Source organism: Carya illinoinensis, chromosome 6, assembly GCF_018687715.1.
Source record: "Carya illinoinensis cultivar Pawnee chromosome 6, C.illinoinensisPawnee_v1, whole genome shotgun sequence".
NCBI lineage: Eukaryota > Viridiplantae > Streptophyta > Magnoliopsida > Fagales > Juglandaceae > Carya > Carya illinoinensis.
The window spans coordinates 8,696,505-8,712,486 of NC_056757.1; the positions used below are offsets into that span (position 1 = coordinate 8,696,505).

Below are 15,982 nucleotides of genomic sequence, written 5' to 3' on the forward strand. Positions count from 1 at the left end.
TTGAGAAAAGAGGTAGAGACTTTGAAGGACTGGTACAAGATAATTCTAGAGAAACTGCCATAGGAGGCCGTCTTAATATTTCGGGTTGACTATTTATCATACACGGCATATTTAGGCCTTGTTTTAAATTCTCATACAAAATAAAAAAATCAATTTAATTTTTTTAAATTTATAAAAAATAATAATATTAAAAAATAATATTTTATTCAATTTTTATCTCAATTCATCGTATTTCAACTTATTATCAAACGACAATTTAGGATGATCCCACTTGTTTGATTGAATTAATTTTATGAAGAAAATGAATTGGGTATTTTGAATTTGTTTGGAGGTTTAAATTATTAAAGGATGCACATATTGTGTTTGCTTGTTGAATCAAACTTAACTCGTTTTAAACAAATCATTAACGAGACCTACTACTTTTTCAACTTCTCATAAAAAAGTTAAACTCATCTCAACAGACTCAACCTACTCCATACATTTTAACTTAAAAAAGTTAAGTTAAATCATTTGAACCTAAAAAAGTAAATTTATTTCAATAGGAGCAACAAGTACTACCATTTACAATTTAACTCATCTCAACATCCAAACGTAGCAGTCTCTAACACTACAAGTCTACGTATTTCAAATTCTTAGAAAAAAAGATGGACCCTAATGTATATAGACTCTATATATTATTAATGTTTTTTCTTGAATTAAATCTTAAACATTGTTTGGTTAACATGCCACTACTAAAATTCTAAAAGAGAGATAAACACATAATATGTCTCGTGTGTTAAATGTCACTATTAAATGCTATTGTATACAGCATTTATCTCTTTACTAGCTAAAAATGTGGGTATATATACAATCATCATGTTTAAAAATGTGGGTATTTATATGGAGTTGGATTATATGTTATTTTATAAAAATATCCTCATTTATAGCATAATTGGGTAAAGGTTGTACATATATTATTTTCCAAGAAACATATTTGAGATAACTATGCTCAAAGTCAAAGCAAAACTCCGATATTGCTAAAGACCTTAACAAATACTTCTCAAATTCTGTAATGTATATGCAATTAGAATTTAGAAATGAAATGTTGACTAGTCAATTCAAAGCCAAATTTTTAGAAGAAGAGTCAATAATGACAACAGTTTTCAATTTTTCACACCCCTACAGGAGAGTCCTAAACTGACAACCAAAACCTAGTTGGAATAATCGTAGCCGCTCTTGATGAATTTTTGCAACCACTTCCAGAAAAAAGGTAGAAGGATAATAATTTGGTCGCATGCAATTTCCACATTTTTACGTAGAATAATGCTATAATTGGTGAACCATCTAAAGTAAACATGCTATTGATTTACTTTCTGAGCTATACATGATGATTTTCGGAAGTAAGCAGAAATTATTACAGCACCATGGTTTGAAAAACTGAAATTATTAGAGCATGAGCATATGGTGATGAGGTAGATCATCCTGAGAGAGGGGCTGCAATAAATCAGGAGCTAGCTAGCTAGCTAGCTATTTAGCCCATCTTTCTGAGTATTCTTTCTTGCTGATGTACGCCTCCATGGGACCACCTGCTTAAAGCTTTCATAAACGCTTGCCTGCAGTTATAATATAAAATACAGTACATATATAAGTATAATTGGATCATCACGGATACAGCAATTATATTACAGAAATTAATCAATTAACCACTATTTACAGATCATAAGATTTTAATTTTCCTTTTCTTGTGGAGCCAGAAGGTTTCCTCAGCTAAGCTAATGCTCCAAAATCAATTTCAAGGAATACGAAAACAAAAATCTGTTGATGTTTTGTGGGGTGGGGGGTTCAGACTTCAATCTCTGTTTATGTGAGTTGAAAAAAAGAAGCACGATGGAAAAAAGTTGCCAACAAATAATTCCCAATCTCTGTTCTGGTTCAAAATGATTGAAATGTCTGAGCCTTGAAGGAAAAAATTAAAAGAAAAATGGATGTTACAAGAGACTTGGAAGGCCATCATCACTTGGTTGCAACAACAAAGAGTTCAAAGTGGATTTTTTAGTTAAAAACTGTGATTTTGTATACCTTTACACGATATCTAAATATTGGTTCCTCTTCGTTAAAGTCATTATAATCAAAATGACTCCAAATCATGCATAGTCTTTCTTTGTTATAAAGATGAACGCAAAAAGGAGATCAATAATGCAAAAGAATGGGTCTTTCAAACCTTTCTTGTGAATTTTGAAACTTACCAACAAATGAGAGCTTGTGTTTGCGAGACTCAGAAAGCTCCCTCTCCTCCTAACCCTCGTGATCTTCCCCTTAGTATTAGTGCCACCGCCATCATGATCACCGTCGATCGCCGAAGAAGAGAAGTCAAAACTACCCTGGAAAACCTGCTTATTCTTCCTGAAACTACCCCACCTCATTGACCCAAAATGGCCTCCCCTCTCCTTAGACGTTAATCTCCTGCCCACTTCGTGGTCTGGGCTTCTGAAGGAAAACCTGTGGCTGTGAAACACAGCCCGCCCCACGTAAGGCCCGTCCAAGACCGTGGTAGGGGACGGCATGTTGATGGATTTACTCTCACTTAGCAGCAATCTCGGAGGCAGTTCCAAGATTCTTGCGGCAGTCTCTTGTTTGGAATCGGCGGCGCATGGCTGCCTAGGCTTCCCTGGTGCTTCCTCCCAGTGAAATGGAACAGACGCTGTGGCTCGGAGCGGTGGTGTTAGCATTCCTGTTGACTCCTGATCCAGCAGCTTGCTTGGAAGTGAGAACAACGAGAGCTTTGGTGTGGAGCTTGCTTCATACTCTGGCTCAGACGACCCCATCTCTCTCTCTACCTCTCTCTGAAGGCGTTCTTCCTTTTCTAAAACTCAATGACCCAATTCTCACTGTTGAAAAACATGCATACCCATCAGATTTCTTGGTCACTTTTTGAGGTTGGATTGTGAAATTTTTATGGAGAGAGAACTGGCTCTGTAAGTCCTTTTAGAGAGGGAAAGGGTGGTGGTGAATGTGAACTGTGAGGACAGAAAACGCTCCCGGCGCTTCTTCTTCACGAGAAATTGCCATTTTTCTTTCTTTTATCCTAGCACGTCTTTGTTAGGAAAGAAACCCCGGGTCCCACCTTAGACATCCAGCCTTTTTATTGGTGGGTAACGACCAGCAACGGTCATTTACCATTTTGTTCATTTGAAAAGTCATAGCCGGGGAGAGCTTTCTCATAAAGGTCAATTAATGAGAAAGCTAGTGTGAGCAAAGAATGTGTAACGGTTAGGTATTATATACAATGGATTGTACTGATCATGCTATATTTATGGGCAATGAGTGCATGAAATGCCAATTGCCAACTACAAGTCTACAAATATATATATATAAATCAAATTATAAATCTATAATTTACATGATTTGATTTGTAAGATATTTAATTTTAAACTTTTACTTATAAATCAAATCATACTCGGTAATAAAGAACGAGAGTCTCATTTCTTTTCTCTCGAGAGAGAATAGAGGTGATGTTTGTTTCTTTTCTTTCAATCACCCTTGTAGGGGTGGCAGAGGAAGTAGTGTTTTGCGATGGAGAATTTGCTAAAGATGTGGGGCAAGTTGAAGTTGAGCGAAGATGAAGACTTGGCTATCGGAAAATGTGTCAACCATTGAAGTCCAAAAGAAGGGGAAAGATGTTTGATTGGCAAGATCTAGACTGATCATCAAATACGGAAGAATGTTGTGGAAGTAACAATGGCAAAAGTCTAAAGATTGAGTAAACCAACAATTTTCAAAGAAGTGGGGTTAAATGTCTTCATCACGACATCTGCAAACTTTGCTAATAGGAGTCGTGTGGAGGATGGCAGGCCTTGGTCTTTTTACGGTAATATTTTTGTGATTAACAGCTTTGATAGTCTCACTCAACCAAGTATAATGAAGTTTGACAAAGTGGCATTTTGGGTTCAGTTCCATAACGTGCCTTTGATGGGTATGAATTGAGAGTCTGGGTAGATGGGATGTTAACTGTGGGAGGTGGTGACAGTGGAGATTAATAATGATGATGTAGGGTGAGGAAGTTCCCTGAGGGTGAAGATCATATTGGACTTGTATAAACCTCTTGTGAGAGGTAGAACTGTTCAACCAAGATTTACTAGCAAAGTTGGGATGGAGAATTTTGAAGGAAGATAACACTTTATTACATCAAGTGTTTAAGGCTAAGTACTTTCTAGATACAAGCTTTAATGAGGCAAAATTAGGGTTTGCACTATCCTATGTTTGGAGGGGAATATGGGAGACAAAAAAGAAGTTGTTGTAGGGATGTAGATGGAGAGTGAAGGATGGGAAGTCCATAAATGTTTAGATAAATTTCTGGTTACCAAATCATAAACTGGTGCCATCTTGATCCAATGCACATGTTGATCAAGATAATGTGCTAATGGCATGTCTGATTGATGCTAATACTAAGTTGTGGAATGTGAATAAGGTAAAAAGAATACTTCCTCCTTGAGAAGCAGCAGAGGTGTTGAAGATTCTGCTTAGCTCAGAAAACAAGCCTAATTGCTTTATTTGAGAGCATGAGAAGAATGAATATTTTAGTATAAGGAGTGCATATAGATTCTTTAAATCACTTGGCGAACCAGGACATATGGGTGAATGCTCTAATGCTAAGAGCATTTACATTCAGTACCGCATATCCTCTTTATCCTTCTTTATCCTTATAATTTAAGAAAAATTTTACGGTTTGGAATGAAAAGCACCTCCATCCTGATCACTACAATGGAGATAACATTTACGGGTGCTACAAAAGTTCCCCATATTTGGGGATCCATTGTACATTTCTAAATCTTATTTTTGGTTCCTGTCCTCTCTCAATGATTGGGTGCCCTCGTCTGTATCGTCCCTCCCTTGCAATGCAGCCATCTACTCTACATAGACCTCAGCCACACCATCGCCACATCCTCCCTTCTCCATTGTATGAAACTCAGCAAACCCAACAAATTCTCCCATGTTCCAACCATCCAAAAACAGAGCATGCCATAATATGAAACTCAACAAACCACCAAATCCACCATGAACTGAAGCTGCCACAGTGGGTCAACTTAGATCTGTCGTCGCCAAACTCAAGTCAGTCCAGTTCTGCCATCGGCAGCTTTAGTTTTCAGTGGGTAATGGATGGTTGATGAGGGAGAGAAAATCAAGGCCAATGGACTTCAGGTAGAGCATTTTCTCTCTGAACTGGGAAAGGCAAAGGTTGGGTTAATGGGGAAGAGAGAGTTAAGCAGAAGAGAGAGAGAGTTGCATTGAGAGAAAAAAAAAATTGGGAAGTGGACATTTCTTGGGTGAGGAAGTGAAGCAAATTCACAGTGGGGAAAATGGAATCGGGATTTCGGATGCAAAGAAGAGAAAGTGAATGAGGAATTGGAGGATAACCATAAAGATTTTGACATAATATATATATATATATATATATATATATATATATATATATATATATATATATATATATATATTTATGGGAATAAAATGTGATATTTGAAAAAAAAAAGAAAAAAGAATAAGACAAAAGAGTTAGTAGTTAAATTTGTAATTTGAAGTGAGAGAAAAAAGTAATAAAGAAAGAATAGATAAATATTATTTTAATATAATAGATAAAGGATAGGGAATAGGATGTAGGAGTTTTTGAAAGATGAATAAATTTTGGAGAAAAATTTTAGGGAATGTAGTTTTTAGTTAAATTATAGAGAATTTTATAGAAAATGAGATGAGAATACTCTAAGGAATAGAAACAGATATGGAAGAAGATCTAGAAGATGAAAATACCAAATAAAATCAAAGTATTTACTTGGAGGGCCTGCAAGGAAGGGCTACCAACACTGGAAATTTTAAAAATTCAAAAGGTGATTATGGAGGCCTCTTGTCAATGGTGTAATAAGAATGAGGGAGATGTTAGTCATGCTCTTTTATCCTATCCTTTAATTAGAGAATGTTGGTGTAAACAATTTCCTAACTTGTTAGCTGCTGAAGAACAAATTCATTTTTTGCATACAACAAGAAAATTGGAGCACAAGGGGATTAAAGGGGAGCTAGAAAATTTTTTCCTAATGGTTTAGGGTTTGTGGTATAGGAGGAACAAGAAAATGTATGAAGATCAAATTATATGCCCTAAGCAAATAGTCGAGTATGCTTTATCTTTATCTATGGAATACAAGGCAGTACATGACTCTCACAAGCAAAACATGCAGGCAACATGTAGCTGGCTTCCACCTCCTAATGAGATTATTAAATTAAATATTGATGTGGCTATTTTTGCAAATTAGTGTAGTGCAGGCGTGGGAATTATTTTAAGGAATGAGAAGGGTGAGGTGATTCTCTATGCTATTAAGAAAGAAAGGGAGGTAAATAATCCATTGGAGATAGAAATGCTAGCAATTTTCAGAGGATTGCAGATTTGTATCTCCTTGGGCTTATAGGAACTTCTCATTGAAAGCGACTCACTTATTTTGGTAAATGAGATTCTTGCTGAAAGGGAGTCTATGTCATTATTGGGCAACCTAGTTAATGAAGTAAGGTAATTGATAAAGTATTTTTCAAAATGTTCTATAAAGTATACTGGACGTATGGTTAATGAAGTAGCTCACAGTTTGGCATGATATGACGTACTGCTCAAATCATTTGGACTGAGTCTTTGATGTAAATGTGGTTGGTTTTTCAATAAAGTTATTGTCTTGCTATCAAAAAAAAAAAAAAAATCATACTTTGTAATAAAAATAAGAGAAATGCTTTCATTACAAAACAATTTTACAAAGTAAACTTACAAACTGATGCGTCTTGATGTAATATATTAAATTGTAAAACTACTTTATTGTAAAGTAGATCTAACGTATCATATTAAAATATGTCAATTTGTAAGTTTATTTTTATAAAATCTCTTTATTGCTGTAACACCTTACTAAAAATAATTGTAAAAAAAGATTATACGTGTGTTGCTGCTCTAATTGAATATTATTTCGTTAAATCTAGCGGATTCTTTGCTTACATATTAGTTTATAGAAGATAAACTTTGATATTGATAGAATTTGTAAGAGGGTACAAAAGTAATGACCAACTACATTTTCTTGTTCTGTTCCTTTCTTTTGTTGCATTAATGCTTTTTTACTCAATGATTAAGTAAATTTTTTTAAAAGATATTGTGATTTTTTTTTAAATAATATTTAGAAATATAAAAAAAAATTAAAAAAGAAAAAAAAAGAAAAAAAAAAAAAAAAAGCTTTATTCGGGTTACTTTTTCGGACTACTTTTTCAGTAGCTGTAGTGTTACTTATAATAATAATAATATGAATAACTCAGATAGGGACTTAAAAGGCCAGCCACTAATAAAAGGCTTGTCGCACCACTTGGATGTCATCCACGTCATCTAGTTTGGTACCATTTTATTGTGATAAGATACTCTAAATTTCTAAGGAGTCCAATAATTTATTTTGAATTTGGTGAAACGATGTTGATTGGATATGTTTCTGGTCGTGTGAGATTAAGGACACGTCATGACCACTCTAACATAAGCTATGTTTGGTTTGTTTTGATTATTTTAAGTACAATTAGCTCAGAAAAATATCCAGAAAGCATGTGCATGGAGGGAAAAGTCCTGTAAATTGAAATACCATATTGCTACATGGGCTGTAAAGTTGAAAGTGGAGGATATTTGATGATCTTTCCATTCTTTTTTAGGTTTTCTTTTTAGTATTTTAAGGACATTCTGGATATATTCTATTTACTAAAATCCAAGAGCAATGAATAGGCAGTAGTGTCTTTCCTAGTTGAGAAACCTGGTCATAATTTCATTTTTCAGCTCAAACAAGCCTAGACAACATGTATGTTTGTGTATCATAAATGGTCTCTTTTCACATGTATTTTTTATTCGAGAAATTCTATTTACAGTCTCTACTTTAAGATTATACGTGCATATTCTTTATTAAATGAGAAAAAAATATTATTTTAAAAAGAATATTTTTATAATTTTAACTTTTTGTTGAGAAACCTTTCTCTTGCTCTCTTTTAGATATTTAGCATTTGGCATGACAGTAAAAATGAACAAATCAATCATCAATAATGGCACAAAGTCAAACTAGAACCTCTTTGCAATATTATATTATATGCATTAGTGTATCTGTGTGTATATAAAGTATATATAGTTAGAAAAATGATAATATGTTTATCAAATATGTCTACTAAATATGTCACTCATATTTTTTTTTATTTTTTATTTTTAATAGTTAAGAAAGTGACTATTGATGAATGTAATTCTTTTCTTTATTTTTTTCTTAAAAATATTTAAAAAATAATTAAAAAATAAAATAAAAACTCGTATACATTTAGAGTCACCCTAGCATTATTCATATAGTTATATAGAAGGATGATTTCCCTCGAGGATCCGACGTTTTGAGGTCGAAAGTCTGGTAAAGTGAGTGGTTCAACCAATGGGCCCCTGAAAAACATAGAAAATACATTATTAAAGCATCTGTTTTTCTTTAGAATTACCAAGAAAAGAAAGCTGTTTTTCTTAAGATTTTTTTACAGAAGGCCTTAGTTATACCGTGTTGGTTCTTTTTTCCTGGCCACGCAGAAAATGATTTTTTTGGGACTTGAAACATAAGCAGAATCAGTACCAAAAATTTCATTCACTTTGCAGAGATCTTAAATGCCAAAACCCAACACAACCACCTCCAATTGAAACATGTAATTGAAAGAGGGAACACCTGCTGAATTGCATATGTTGAGCATTCAAAGTGACTAAGACTAGTAAGCCCATTTCAGCCATCATCTTTCCCCCCATCTTAGAAACCCAAGCAGCCTCTCTGCGTCCCCTTTGTCACATCCCAAATGATTTCAATTCCCTTTTTTTTTCAGTACATTTATTTTCTGATCAAAACAGTATTGGAAATAGATAGAGACCTATGAACTACCTCTCCCCCTCATGATTTACTACAAGAAAAAACAAAAACAAGCATGGCACCATGTGCCATCAATGTGAAGTACGGGTCTTAGTTAGCAAAATATTGCACAATTTGGATCCATATTCCTTTGTGTCTTTTTCCCCTTTAATTGAAAGTCAAAGAAAAGGCCACAGTAGGCATTGCATTTCAACAATGCAAACCACCATTGATGTTAGGTGGCCTCTGATGTTAGAGAATTATCCAACATCGATCCATCCCTTTAGAGTGGGGTAGTGTGAATGATCTCAACATGCAAGATTCGAAAGATTCAAGATTAAGGTACAACTTCTTAGACCCGGTTTGGTTAGCCATCTCATTTAGGTAAGGTACATTGATTTTGGCTATCTAAATAGAAATTTTTATCTCTAAATTTTGAAAACATCAACTTAAATAAACAATATAAAATAATAAAAACTGACAGTAAACAATACATAAATAGTGCAAAACTACATAAATAGTATAAAATCTCAAAGATTTGGGTGTTCTATAAATACCGTAGGACCCACACTTTTTTCAAATTCTAAAAAGTAAAAACTATCTTATATCATCTCACTGTTCAAACACATATTTTTTATAAATTATTTTATCTCATCTTAACTAAAAAATTTTATTATTATTCAAAATATCTCATCTGAAGTGCATAACCAAATGAGGCTTTAGACTTTAGGATTAAATAGGGTGTAAAATGGATGACCAGTAAGGAATATTATTTATGGGACGATAGTGTTGCTATTTATGTATGAGTACTGTTCGATAACAAGTTTTCTGAAGATGGGAAGTTTTTGTCATTGTAAAGTCATGTTATTCTTGAGCATGGGTTTTCTTAGTGAGTTTGATAATTCCAACATATGAAGTGGATAAATCACACTGTCAATTAGGAGTTCATCTTTAAGTACATGGATCGCTATGATGACCATTGTCACATTCTCGAGAAGTGCTAGATTTATATTCTACAAAGAGATCTTACAAAATGATATTTACAAAGTGATGTGCTTTAATGTTATACTTTAGAGCTATTTTATTTATTAAAAAAAATTATTATCTAACATATCATATTAAGTCACGTTATTTTATATATTTATTTTTATAAAATTTTTTTATAGATCAAACATTAATTCTCTTACTGGAAAATCTATTAAGAAAGATTATCTACGAACGCACATTGTGTGAATTATAATCTGACATTAATATCTTTAAAGGAAAAAAAATAAAAGAAAACTAGTACCTAAACGGGTTGATGACTCGATCTTTAATAATAATAATAATAATTGCATATTGATGATCTCTAATTAAGTAATAACAATCTACATGGAGAGGGAGAATTTTGGTAATAATAAAAGAAAAAACAAGTTCATACCGACTCACATGTTCTTCAAGAATAAAGTGTTCAAAAGATCAATATGATGATAGTTTGTTGTACCGGGAGAGAGAACTATTTGACTTTATGACTCAATATCTGTAACGATTTGACTCAATATTTACAAGGATAAATTTTATTGGGCCTAATTAAACTCAATGTGCCATTTTAGGGAAGCCACGAACAATAACTTATTGAGATTATTTGTAAATTTTAGATCAAGGTTCAAAAATTTATTTTAAGGTTCTTCGAAAAAAAATTAAAAAATTTATTTTAAGGCCATAAAGGACTAGTTGATGATTTTAGACGGTATTGATTGTTAATAATTCTAGGAAGCCCATTTTGAGGTGTAGCAAGTAATTTCGAAAAAAGTCAAGAGCCCGAATTCTATTACGGTGGGTTAACAATTTTATTAGGCCTAGTTAATTAGTTTCCAAGTCCGTTAAAATTGAACATAGCCCACACATCTGTGTGATGGGCTAGCCCACGACCTAAAATCATTGAAAATGCCGAATCACTTTCGCATCCTCGTCAGACTTCCATGTATCACACACATCTCTCGAGTGATTTTTAAGTTGGAAGGTTTCTTATCTGTAACCAACGTACATGCTAATTTCTCGCTTATTTACACACTCATTATTTTTCCCCACGACATACCTTCCTTGACCCTCAGCACATCAAACCGAGCCTTACACAGCAAGCCAACCATGAAGATCACTCACGTCCAATGTAGAAGAACCCATGTTGAAGCTACGCTGCTCCTTTATCCAATCGTGTGCCACTACGAAAGTCATAACCGCACCACTGCAACATAAAGACCAGCAAACCCAAGTGACCTTCAACTCGCAATAGGCCCTGCTCTTGCTCCTCAAAACAAAGCAAAAACACATGGTCATGCATGGTGAAGTTCAACCGCCGCAGCCTATGGAAGCGACAGCTCCCTCCTTGCCGGGACCCAATCAACCATAACCCCAACTCCTCCATACAACCACCAACCGACACCAAACTAGTGGAAACCAAGAAATTGAGTCAATATCATCGTGCACCTGCTATATTTATTATAGATTGTGATATTAAATATGTGAATTTATTGAATGTGAGTTATTATATACTTTAGTGAACCATTATCTCAAAGAAATACATTGGTTTAGTGGTAGTAATGTGTTGTTTCAAATGAAAGGGTAAGAGACCATGCATTTTTCATTTATTTTGTGGAATAAGTGAAGTGTTGGACTTGGATAGACACACAATGCTTGGGCCGAACAGCTTGGGCTGAAGAGACATAATGTTTGGGCTAAAGAGACCATGCATGGGCTGAACTGGTTGGGCCGAAGAGGTACCATGCATGGGCCTAATAGACACAATGTCTGGGGCGGGCCGAAGGGTAAGAGACCATACACTTTTCATTTATTTTGTGGAATAAGTGAAGTGTTGGACTTGGATAGGCACACAATGCTTGGGCTGAAGAGACATAATGTTTGGGCTAAAGAGACCATGCATGGGCTGAACTGGTTAGGCCGAAGAGGTACCATGCATGGGCCGAACAGACACAATGTCTGGGGCGGGCTGAAGAGGCACCATGCATGGGTCGAACTGGCCCATATGAAATCCCACTTGGTGTGCTTCAAAATAATTTCAACAGAAATGTTGAATAGGTGTGGTTCAAACCAGTGATCTCCTTTCAAGGAGGGAGGTGTCCAACCACTTGACCAGACATGTTCTTTGGTCTCTAAATGAAACAACATTTTAAACTATAACTACCAGTGGAAAAGTCACAAGTTAAGAGTTGTAATTTTTTACATGGTGTCACTTCACTCTCTATAAATAGGGGATGAGACCACGAATTTATTTATTCCATTCTATCATTTTTCAGTCACTTACACAAGTTTGTAGAGAAATTATGAAGGAAAAACTTCAAAATTGCGCAGTTGGTGACTTCGTTGTATCCTGGAGGTGAATTGCTTGTAACTCAATAGCAAACTCTTTCGAGTGGAGGTAATTATCACCTTAAAGATAGTCTTCTACACGCCTCAAAGTCGCATTTATTTTTTCAGATTACAGTATCCACACAACTTTCTTCAACAATTTTAAGGTAATAAACGCAATGGGATCAGAATCTGAAATGACAACTTTCAAGATAATAAATCAAGACTTTGTCAAACTAGATAGGTTTGATGGAACAAATTTTACTCGTTGGAAAGACAAGTTGATGTTCATTCTTACTACATTAAAGATTGCATATGTTTTGGATTCGAACTTGCCGGTACTTCCAGAACCCAAATCTGACGATAATGATCAAATCAAGGCGGAACGCAAGAAGCGCGAAGAAAATGAAGTGGTATGTAGAGGGCACATTCTGAATACACTTTCTGGTCGTCTCTTCAACTTATTTACATCAATCAAGTCACCAAAAGAGATTTGGGAGGCATTGGAATTTAAGTATAGAACCGAAAAGCAAGGTACTGATAAATTCCTTATTATGAAATATTTTGAGTTTACAATAAATGATAATACTTCTTCGATGGATCAAGTCCATGAATTGCAAGTTTTGGTGAATAAACTTCAAAATCTTAATATTGAAGTTTCTAAACCTTTGCAAGTTGGGGTTATTATAGCTAAACTTCCTCCAAGTTGAAATAATTATAGAAAGAAACTTATGTATACAACAGAAGATTTCACTATAGAGCAAATTCAAAAACATTTACGAATTGAAGAGGAAACTCGAATTCGTGATGAGAAGTTATTTTCTCAAAATGGCTCTAAAGTGAATTTTGTTAACGAGAAATATAAATTTCAAGGTAATTTTGGAGGAAACAAGAGAAAATATAATTATTATTCTAAAAATGGTGACAAGTCAAAGAAAACAAAAACTTGTTACAATTACGGAAAGAAGTGGCGCTTTAAGCGTGAATGTAGGTACAAGAAGAAACACAAGAAAGAAAATAGCAATCCCAATAGTGCAAATCTAATTGAAAATGAGATTTCGGAAATTGTGGCCATGGTCTTTGAAATGCATATTAGCATGATTACAGAGTTAAATATGGCTACAACAACCGAGTCATCTGATTGGTGGTATGATTCAGGCGCTACTGTCCATGTTTGCAATTAGAGATCTCAATTCAAAAATTATGAAGATGCAACAGATGGACATGTAGTACTAATGGGAAATCACAACTCTGCAAAAGTTGTGGGAAAAGGAACTGTGGAACTTCAATTCACTTCTGGGAAGAAACTTATTCTTATTAATGTTTTTCATGTCTCATAAATAAAGAAAAATCTTGTATCTGCAAATTTACTTTGTAAAAAGGGTGTCAAGACTGTAATCGAGTCTGATAATGTAATTCTTTCCAAAAGGGGAGTATTTATTGGAAAATGGTACTCTTGTGATGGAATGTATAAACTAAATATTAATAAAAATATGTACTGATTCTGCTTATATTGTTGAGTCTTTTACTTTGTGGCATAATCGATTAGCACATTTGAATTTTAAATCTTTAAATTTTATGTCTAAACATAGTTTAATTCCATATAATCATGGACATTGTTCTAAATGTGAAATTTGAATTCAAGCAAAAATGACAAAGAAACCTTTTCCTAAAACAGATAGAAATACACAATTATTAGAACTTGTGCATTCTGATATTTGTGAACTAAATGGTATTTTAACTAGAGGAGGCAATAGATATTTTATTATTTTTATTGATGATTTTTCAAGATATACGTATGTATACTTAATGAAAAGTAAGGATGAGGCCTTCAATATGTTCAAAACTTATAAGTCTATTGTTGAAAATCAAAAGGAAAATAAAATTAAGATACTTTGTAGTGACAGAGATGGTGAATATTTTCCTACTGAATTTTCTTTGTACTGCGAGGAAAATGACATAATACATCAAACTAGTGCACCCTATACCCCACAACAAAATGGTTTAGCAGAAAGAAAAAATAGGACACTAATTGATATGTTAAATCCTATGATATTGAATGCAAAATTGTCTTTTAATTTGTGGGGAGAAGCATTGCATGTTATTTGCATAATAGAATATCTTCTATGAAATTCAAAGTTTCACCATATGAATTGTGGAAAGGCAGGAAACCAAATCTGGAATACCTAAGGGTATGGGGCTGTTTAGCCTTTTATAGAGTTCCGGACCCAAAAAGAACAAAATTAGGTCCAAGGGCAATCAAGAGTGTTTTTGTACGATATGCTGAGAATTCAAAAGCATAGACTTTTGGATTTGGGTTCTAACGTTATAGTAGAATCAAAGGATGTAGAGTTTATTGAAGATAAATTCTATAATGACTCCAAAGCAGTATCAGATCCTACTCAAATACCAGAATCTAACTTGAGTCGGAAAAAGAATTGTATAATTCCTGACACATTAGCTGAACCGAGGAGAAGTCAAAGAGTCAGAAAAGAGAAAAGCTTGGATCCAGATTTTGTATCATCTCAGGCCATTGTTTTCCTTTTGGAAGGAAATAGAGATGAAGTTTTAAATAAAATACTCATTCTATTAGAAGAAGATCCAAAAATATTTAAAGAAGCTCTGACTTCTAGAGATGTTGCATTTTGGAAAGAAGCTATAAATGATGAAATGGACTCAATATTGTCAAACAATACTTGGGTTTTAGTTGACTTGCCTTTTGGATCAAAACCTATTGATTGTAAATGGGTATTTAGGAGAAAATACAATACCGATGGATCTCTTCAAACTTTTATGGCCATATTAGTAGCTAAAGGTTTTAAACAAAAAGAGGGCATAGATTATTTTGATACGTATGCCCTAGTGGCTAGATTTACATCCATTAGAGTGTTATGACACTGGCTTCAATATATAATTTATATGTACACCAAATGGATGTTAAAACTGCTTTTCTAAATGGTGAACTAGATGAAGAGGTTTACATGGAACAACCAGAAGGATTTGTTATGCATGGGCAAGAAAAGAAAGTTTGCAAATTAATTAAGTCATTGCATGGATTAAAGCAAGCACCAAAACAATAGCATGAGAAATTTGATTCAGTAATTTTATCTCATGGATTTCGGCATAATAATGCTGATAAATGTATTTATTCTAAATTCACTGATTGTTATGGTGTAATAATATGTCTTTATGTGGATGACTTACTTATATTTGGAACAAATATGGAAGGAATATCTGAAACTAAGAAATATTTATCTTCAAAGTTTAAAATGAAGGATCTTAATGAAGTTGACACTATTTTGGGTGTCAAAGTAAAGAAACATAGTGGGGGTTATGCTTTATGTCAATCTCATTATGTTGAGAAAATGCTTCTTAAATTTCAACATCTAGGAATTAAAGAAGCAAATACCCCATATGACTCTTCATTTAAATTAACTGAGAATGCTGGTAGAACGATTGCTCAATTGGAATATGCTAGTACAATTGGTAGTTTAATGTATACTATGCATTGCACTAGGCCAGATATTTCATTTGCGGTATGTAAACTTTCTAGATATACAGGTAATCCTAGTACGGAGCATTGGAAAGCAATTGGTAGAGTCCTTGGGTACCTTAAAAGAACTAGTTCGTTAGGACTGTATTATACTAATTTTCCTACTGTACTAGAAGGATATTATGATGCTAGTTGGATTACTAGTATAAGTGATAATAAGGCTACGTCTGGTTGGGTTTTTACCCTTGGTAGT

At 34.0% G+C, this 15,982-nt stretch overlaps 1 protein-coding gene across 1 annotated transcript; it reads right to left on the reverse strand.

Moving 5' to 3' along the window:
* Positions 1 to 1,308: 1,308 nt before the first annotated feature.
* On the reverse strand, positions 1,309 to 3,060 carry LOC122312527 (uncharacterized protein At4g00950-like). The gene is made up of 2 exons (XM_043127168.1): positions 2,226 to 3,060; positions 1,309 to 1,592 (listed from the first exon to the last, which is right to left on the reverse strand). The coding sequence occupies exons 1-2, from the start codon at positions 2,802 to 2,804 to the stop codon at positions 1,503 to 1,505; spliced, it is 669 nt and encodes a 222-aa protein (XP_042983102.1). The 5' UTR covers positions 2,805 to 3,060; the 3' UTR covers positions 1,309 to 1,502.
* Between the last annotated feature and the right edge of the window lie 12,922 nt (positions 3,061 to 15,982).

Bases quoted from the DNA above. Each gene is read 5' to 3' on its own strand.
- LOC122312527 (XM_043127168.1), bottom strand. From the start codon at position 2,804: ATGGGGTCGTCTGAGCCAGAGTATGAAGCAAGCTCCACACCAAAGCTC. The intron at 1,593-2,225 runs GTAAGTTTCAAA...TTATAACTGCAG, and splicing joins ACACAAGCTCTCATTTGTTG to GCAAGCGTTTATGAAAGCTT.